Consider the following 8,475-nt stretch of genomic DNA (forward strand, 5'->3'; position numbering starts at 1 on the left):
CCCCGTCTGTCACCCATTGACTCCTCAATCTACATTTTCACTGACTACCTGTCTTGTATGCATACCAGCCCAGCCGCTGGCTTCTTTACTTTTCATTCCATCCAGGAAGAGCGCACACCAACTGCTGAAACTTCCTTAGCCCGACGAAGGGTTTTTGAACCCAAAAGCTTGCTTAATAATTATTTTCCAACAATTTGGGTTGGTCTAATAAAAGATATCAGATTCACCCAAGGAACCTTGTCTGCCTATGTCCTTAGACCAACACGGCTACAGCCTACACCCCTGTAACTATAAGATTATGCACAATTCTAAAAAATTATTTCTCTCTCATGTCTTTAAATTAACTCTTAGCTGAAGGATATTCTTAGGAACCATACCAGGGTGGAATCTTGGCTCCCTTAAAATCAGGGGGCTTCTGTCATTTCTTCAGTGAGGCCAAGCTGGATTTACAGGAAGTAAATAAAGTGTCTCTGCATTTCTGGCACATGTTCAGACCTTTATAGGGGGATTGCTTTCCATTTCATACAGTTTATTACATCAAATAGGAATGAGAGAGACTGTAGTCACTGAGACTAAGAGATGGAAACAACATCAACACAAGCAATATTTCATTTGGGAGTATATTTTCCAGTATTGTCTGGATTAAATCTTTGAGATTAGGGTTCTGAAGCAACTGCTGTTAGGTAGGATTGTGAAATGGAGCAAGATTATGTGGAGAAGCACTCTAGTTCCACAAAAGTTTGACAGTATTAGAAAAAATGTCCTTTTGTGACCCTTTGAAGTCAAAGGCAAAACTTTCAGGGACCCAAATTTTACTTGCTTGATGACAGTTTCATGTGTGTGGAAAATTCAAGTAAATGAAAGAACATTTGATGGTCAGCTTTTCAATATGACCTCTAAATGAGACCTTTCATTTTGTATTGATTTAGAGCAGGTCATATTGAAAATCTGAACTTTAGGAATAAGTAAATGGGACAACTCCTGGAAAAAATGGCATGACTGCTGAGAAAGGTCTCTAGTTACTTGTAGCAATGTTGTTCTTTCTGACCTTTGTACCATTAATTCTCCGAATGCCTGAAATCGGTTATCTTGGAATCTTATCTGACAATACATGGGGCTTTCCTTTGGACTTTCTGCTGTTGTAATGTATTATTATGTAGCATGTATTGTTTTGGCATGAGATGTGATACTATGTAATATAATGTGATGTAAACCAAGTGAAGTAAAGAATAAACCTGATTTGAATTGAAAGTAAATCTTTTCTAGTCTAGGTCTGAAATAGGCTTGTTGAATGAAGATGAACTCTCTTGTGGGGAGGAAGCAAACAAAATAGCCAGTCTTACTGAACATGTTCAATATCTATATATTAATGATGTCAGCATATAGGTTTATCTCAAACTGGCAGTAGAAATTTGAATGTTGAAATAATAGCAACACTGCATATAGGATGTCAGCTTAAGCAGCGCAGTCAAACAGAGAATGTTGGGAATCAATGAAAAATTTCAATAGCTCCAAAAATCATTGCCAGGTGTTTTATTAAATGAATGTAATGTTCCTTCAACATATTTGTATTGCAGGAGTTGAGGCTGAAAATAAGATAATCTTCTCAAGACTGTTTTGGGATTGTTCATTTTATGCCAAATATTAATTTATTAGCTACTTTTCCCTTTTTCGGTAAGTATTTTGTCCTTGCATAGATCATAATCTTCTCCAATTGCTAAATCATCCCTGAATACGTGTTTTAATCCTTGATCTAACACACAATATTCAATGTGGGACAGAAACCATGTTTGTTAGTTCTGACTGCATTGGCAGATAGCATGAGGATACTTTTGATTCTAGCATTACAGCTTTAGAATCAGTGTTCCAGCACTGCCATTCATAATTCATGAAGATTCACAACTTCAAAATGTTCTCCATTTGTTTAAAAGGAACTTTTTATGAAATTACTTTGCTACAGCAGTTTTGGGGAGGGATGTGAAATTTGTTTTAGGCACAGTGAGTAAATGCATCTGTGTGGGCCCCTCTAGATATTCAGGCAGAAGCATGATAGGATCTGATATGCAATCCACACAATTGTGCCTCCTGCAATACCACACATTCATGGCAGGAGGCATGATTGTGGGATCCAGCATCATATCCTATCAAGCCTTATTAAGAGTCCTGCAGCTGATTGAATTTGCAGCTGTGGCAGTGCCCCATGGCTTCCAGGACAAAGAGTCCCACAGCTGAGGACTCGTGGTCCTGGCAGTGCCCCATGGCTACCAAAACTGAAATTCCCACAGCTTGCAGGGTACTCTATCCACCCCACAGCTCTTCCAGGTTGCAGAGACTCTTCAGCTGTGGGACTTCTGGCTCCAGTGCACATGATGCTGATCTAAAGTAATTGTGCAAATAACCAGTTGTGCATTACATGTAATGTGTAAGAGGGGAGAGGCTGTGACTTCTGGGGTGTATGCACAAACTAAGTCAATATTTAGATGTTTGCAGATTCCTTCATAACAAACCCGAGAACATTTTATGCAAGTCATACTGCATTTTATATGTATCTGTCATTCTTTAAAGGTATGGATAAATGTCTTGTTTGCAGTAAGTCTGTTGTGTGATCCATAACACTTCTCACAGATAAGTATCTTAAGGAGCAAGATAATAATAAATCATATCAATGGTAATATTATTCAATCTGTTCAATACTTAATATTTCAAACAACTATGTAAGTGTGTTTCTTAAACTGGACATATTATACAATTAAAAATAAGTTTTCTAAAACTTTAAATTTTCAGGACTTTTGACACAACATCTGAATATAATACCTCATTCCTTCCAAAACAGGATGAATGTTCCCCCCTAGATTACCAATTTATGTTTAAAATATATTTTGACTTGTATTGAAAAGGATGGTTTTCCTTTTAATATATCAGTGTTGGTTGTAGCCGTGTTGGTATAAGGACATAGGTCTAATAAAAGATATCATATTTACCCAAGGAAACTTGTCTGTCAGTGTTACATTGTTATGTGTACCTGATAGGTTCCCAAATGTATGGTCAAAATTAGGACCAGTCATTAAAGGCAAGGTACGTCCACTGATTCTCTCCCATTCACCATCATCTTTGAATGCTTGAGTCCAATAGCAAAAGCCATCTTCAAAACTGCAGTTAATTTTCTCATTATCTGTGAATAAGGTTAGCAGATAAGTAGATAAGTAAAATGTTTTTCATCAGGTATGTCTCATTCAGCTTTACTAAGCAAAAACAGGAGCATTAATGCTGAAAAGTGCCTGGGAAGACTAGAGCACAGATATTTTGGATTCACTCCTCTCAACAGCAACATTAGAGACAAGACGGTGAATATGTTCACTTTATAGTTTGATGCTGCAGTACTGAGAACTGCAACTTCAAGGACTTTAGTCCCCTTGATTAAGAACTTTGTTGATTCTTCACAGCTCAACAAGTTCTCCACGTGCCAAGGCAGGAAGCAGGCTCCTGATGCAGTCAATGGAGCTTTGAAGAATTACAAAGGTTCTCCCACATTGAACTAGTTACAGGATCAAGGTCATGCAAATGCTTTCCTCATCTCAATTTTCTCTCTTCATCAAGCTGAAAATATAGATTCATCACACTTTGTGAATGAGAAATGAAAAAGAATACTTACTGCTTAGCTCACTTGTATTAAATATGCTGTACGTTGTATTAAAGCCATTGTAATTTTCAGAATAGTCTGTAGCAAACTCTGCTGTGGCTTCATTAGAAAAGATGCGAACAACACCAGGATTAGTTCCCCGTAGCGATGCTAAGAATAAATTTTAAAAATTTTATTACTGAAAGTAATTCTGAGCAAATTACAATGTTCAATTCTGTTCCAAAAAGGGAGAAAGCATAACTAATTATTTCAGTGCTGAAGTAAATCTCCCTTCACTCTAGTAGTGGCTCTGTCTCTCATTCCCACAAAACCAAAAACAGTATTTGGTAGGTAGCTAAAATCCAGTCACTTTTGTAGTTAAGCTTAGCAGTCAGACACGCACACACCCATCTCACTTAAACTTCAACATGTATGCCAGCTACTGAAAAACAGCAACATCCTACCATATTTATGTGAATATAATCTGAGGGTTATCTTTCAAAAACACTTATTTGAGCAGCACCAGTTATACACATGTGCAGGTAATATAAAGTATACTCCATCAAGTAGATTGTTTTGTTTGTTTGTTTTTACTGTAGAGCAAAGGGAGTGAAGAGATGTCTGCAGGATAGAATAGCTGAAGATTCATCAGCCTGGGAAACCTGCAGTGGAGGGAGTGGCACAGGTGCTAACTGTACTTGACCACTGGAAACAAAATGTAAGTGGCTCCAAGAAAATCACGAGTTCAACTGATTTAAGGTAGGTTGTAAACTATGCTTTACAACATGGAAAACATTCTGGAAGACAAGACCCTAGAGATGAAACCTGCGTTTGTGAATGGCAGCAGATAAAAAAAAATCATTTGCCTCATCCTTCATGAAAGGAAGCAGGCAGACTAAAAACTTTTCGTATAAGTGGCCAGGAGGATTTTTTTTTAAGTCTACAAAGCTGTCCCGTGATGGATTCTATGTGAGCTGACATCCAAGAGGGTATCAAGGAAAGCCTGAACTACAGACTGGTCAACCTCACCTCAGTCCCTGGAAAAATCAGGGAGCAGGTCCTCAGGCAATATATTTCTAAGCACTTGGATGAGAAGGTGAATAAGAATAGTTCGCATTGATTCACCAAGGGCAAGTCATGCCTAACCAACTTGATTGCCTTCTATGATGAGAAGACTGACTTTGTGAACACAGGAAGAGCAGTAGATATAATATACCTTGACTTTAGCAAGGCTTTTCATACTTTCCTCCACAACATTCTCACAAGCAAGCTAAAGAAGTATGGGTTGGATGGATGGACTGTAAGGTGGATAGAAACCTGGCTGGATTGTTGGGCTCAGAGGGTAGTAATAAATGGCTTGATGTCTAGTTGGCAGTGGGTATCAAGTGGGTTGTCCCAGGTTTGCTCCTGGAGCTGGTTTTGTTCAATATCTCCAATCTGGATGGGATGGAGTGCATCCTCAACAAGTTTGCAGATGGCACCAGACTTGTGGGATTAGTAGATATACTGAAGGGCTAGAATTTAGAGAGACCTAGAGAGATTGGACCAAAAGAAATCTAATGAGGTTTAATAATGACAAGTGCAAAGTCCAGTACTTAGGATGGCACAAGCCCAGGCATAAGGACAGAATGGGGACCAACTAGCTAAGCAGCCTTTCTGTAGAAAAGGACCAGGTGTTACAGTGGACAGTAAGCTGAACACGATCCAACAGTGTTCCCTTGTTGCCAAGAAGGCCAACGGCATACTGGGCTGCGTTGCTAGAAGAATTGCCAGCAGATTGAGGGAAATCATTCTTGCCCTCTATTCAGCACTGGTGAGGCCACATCTGGAGAACTGTGTCCAGTTTTGCCACCCCCCTCGCCACTACAGAAAGGATGTAGACAAATTGATGAGAGTCCAGCAGAGGGGAACAAAAATGGTTAGGGGGCTGGAGCACATGACTCATGAGAAGACACTGAGGGAACTGGGCTTATTTAGTCTGGAGAAGAGAAGACAGAGGGGATTTTATAGCAGCCTTCAACTCCTGAAAGGGTGGAGATAGACTGGTTTCAGTGGTGGCAGATGACAGAACAAGGAGCAATGGTCTCAAGTTGCAGCAAGGGAAGTTTAGGTTAGATATTAGGAAGAAGTTTCTCACTAGGAGGGTAGTAAAATACTGGAACAGGTTACCCATGGAGGTGTTGGAATCTTCATCCTTGGAGGTTTTTAAGACCCAGCTAGACAAAGCCTTGGGTGGGATGATATATTTGTGGATGGTCCTGCTTTGAGCAGACAGTTGGACTAGATGACCTCCTGATGGCCCTTCCAACCCTAATTTCTGTGATACTAAATATTTTATAAAGACAAGACTGAGATGGTCAGCATTTCAGGACACTTGACAATATTATTATATCCACTTGACATAGCCATTAATCATAGTATTAAAATGGTGTCCGTCAAAAACGGGAAAAATGGATGCACAGGTCATGTGCATGAATATATGAAGAATGGCAAAATGGAACTGAAACTTATGCAGAAGTATGCACTTGGGCTCATGGTGCCTGGAAATCTGTCAACAAAAACAATATTAAAGCAAATCTCTAATGAACTACACATGCCAAATTCATTTCAGAAACAGATGAAAAACTAAATCTATATCCAAATGACAACTGTATATTGGAAACAGATGGAGAAAGTAGTACAGCTGTGGATGTTGGGTATGTTTTCAGTGACAGCAAGGATACAGAATTCAGTGGATTTCAATGACATTTTGGGTTCTATAATTTTTGAAAATTGTATTCAACTATACCCATTTCTTAAGTAACTCTAATAATCTCACGTAAATTCTGATGACAGATTACCTCAGCATTTATTTTTTCAAATAACAGTGCTTTTAAAGAGGCATTAATTATCTGACAGGCATGTTATATCCACGAAAACAAATATAATAATTAAAACAATTATGCTTTTATTATATGACAGCAAATGTTTATATACAGATGCATCCACTTCATGTTTGTGTCACTAAATATCTCAAGTTATGCTTTTTTTAATACTTGTACATATTGCATAATCCTGTAACAGAACTTTTTTGTGATTTTATTACCTGTTTTTCTCCCAAAGGGTGCATCCATATGAGCCCGCACATGCCTCTGTACGTCTGACCTGCTGTGTCTCAAAGAGGTTTGAGATGCGGCAAGAGGCACACTGGGAACAAAAAATGTTCCCCACACTGCATATTTGCAGCGCAGGCTCAAAATTTGGTAACTGAATATCCAGGTATCAAAAAAAGAAAGAAAAAAAAGTGGGGCAGGGCATGGTCTAGGACCATGCCCTGAGGCAATCAAAGGCTCAGGTTCACCAAAAAGATGCTCTAGTAGCTAGCCAGAGCATCTCTATGCCTGCCCCTTGCCCCGATGCTGCAGCACACTGCCTGCCCATGCAGGGTAAACCGCGATGCAGGCTGCAGTGACATGGACCTGGGCTCCATTCCAGGTATGTAGTGGGTGGGGAGGGAGGGAGGGTGTGGGTCCCCTGCCCACCCCTTGTGGGGCCCACATGCCCCCCCCCAGTACAGCTCAAAGCTCACCCACAGTAACAGCAGCCTTCAGGGCATTGGGGGCCTCCTGGCACAGGCCTATTGCATAGTGTGAGGCAGGGAGGCTCAGTCCCAGCTGCCTGGTATCCAGTGCACATTCACTAAGTTCCAGGCTGCTCAGGCTGTCACCTAGGGCCCCACACCACTCACGGGGACCGCCAGTCATGCTGGGCCAGGTCCTGCATGCTGGTTCCATGTGTAGGACCCAGGCCAGTATGACAGGCAGTCCTCACAAGTGGTGCAGAGCCCTGCATGACAGCCTGAGCAGCCCTGAGCTGCCTGAAGGTGCATGGCCCCAGGCCAGGCCCACATGACATGGCACAGGCAGCACCGAGTGCCAGGCAGCAGGGGACAAGCTGCACTGCCCCACGCCCCATGGTGGTGGGAGGGGAGCTGTGTCAGGAGGCCCTGAATGCCCCAATGGCTGCTGCTGTTCTGGGTGAGCTGTGCACCATGCAGGGGGGAGCATGTGGGCCATGCAGGGGGGCAGCCCATGTGCTGTGTTGGGGGGGGGCTGTGCCCTGGAAGGGGGCAGGGGATCCACCCCTCCTGAGCATCCCCCTCATACAGTCCCCTCACAATCCCCCTACACTTCTTCTGACCCCCCCACCTGCAAACCCCACATCTCCCCATCACATGCCCAGCTGCCAGACACCTGCTGGCAGAAGCTGTCACTGCAGGAGCAGCTGTTCTCACTTCCTAGTTAGTGAAGGGGTTGGGGGAAGTTCCAACTAATCTATGATAAGAAAATCAAAATCAGACATCAAAACATATGACTATTTAGAATTTATGTTATTATGATAAACAAAGACACTGGTAGGCTTCCAAATTGCTTTAAAATTGTAAATATATCAATAAAACATTGCCCAACTAGTATGTATGTATGTGGCCAGGAGGACATGCTTTGACAGTTCAAAGCAGGCCACCACTTGACAACATCTTTCGGTCAATAGCTGCCCAGATGGCAGGGCGGCAGAATACATGGCAGTAGCGCTGCAAAGGCCAACTGTATAGCCACATCCCCCTGGCAGCTGGCCCAGGGGTGCAGATGTCTCTGCTGTGGCTATGCAGTCCCCATACGGGTCTGGTAGGTGTGCAGCCTTGGGGCCACATGCTGTCACAGGTGCACAGCAGGTCACAGCCAGGCAGCAGCCCCCACTGCCAGACTGCTGCAGTGGCTAAATGGTGCAGGGAGCTCTCGGTTAGGGCTGCTTCAGCAGTCCAGCTGGCACAAGAGGTAGTGCCCCAGATACTAAGTGGCTGGGCCCCAGAAGCTCCC

The 8,475-nt window shown here is 42.3% G+C and overlaps 1 protein-coding gene across 1 annotated transcript in view; it reads right to left on the reverse strand.

Moving 5' to 3' along the window:
- The window catches only part of TMPRSS15 (transmembrane serine protease 15), a 109,068-nt gene that overhangs the window by 67,969 nt on the left and 32,624 nt on the right, over nucleotides 1-8,475 (reverse strand). The window contains exons 9-10 of the mRNA XM_014519606.1: nucleotides 3,653-3,790; nucleotides 3,023-3,172 (exon numbers count right to left, since the gene is read on the reverse strand). Of these exons, the coding sequence (XP_014375092.1) occupies nucleotides 3,023-3,172; nucleotides 3,653-3,790 (288 nt within the window). The remainder of the gene's footprint in view (nucleotides 1-3,022; nucleotides 3,173-3,652; nucleotides 3,791-8,475) is intronic.

This window comes from Alligator sinensis, unplaced genomic scaffold, assembly GCF_000455745.1.
Source record: "Alligator sinensis unplaced genomic scaffold, ASM45574v1 scaffold486_1, whole genome shotgun sequence".
Classification (NCBI taxonomy): Eukaryota; Metazoa; Chordata; order Crocodylia; family Alligatoridae; genus Alligator; species Alligator sinensis.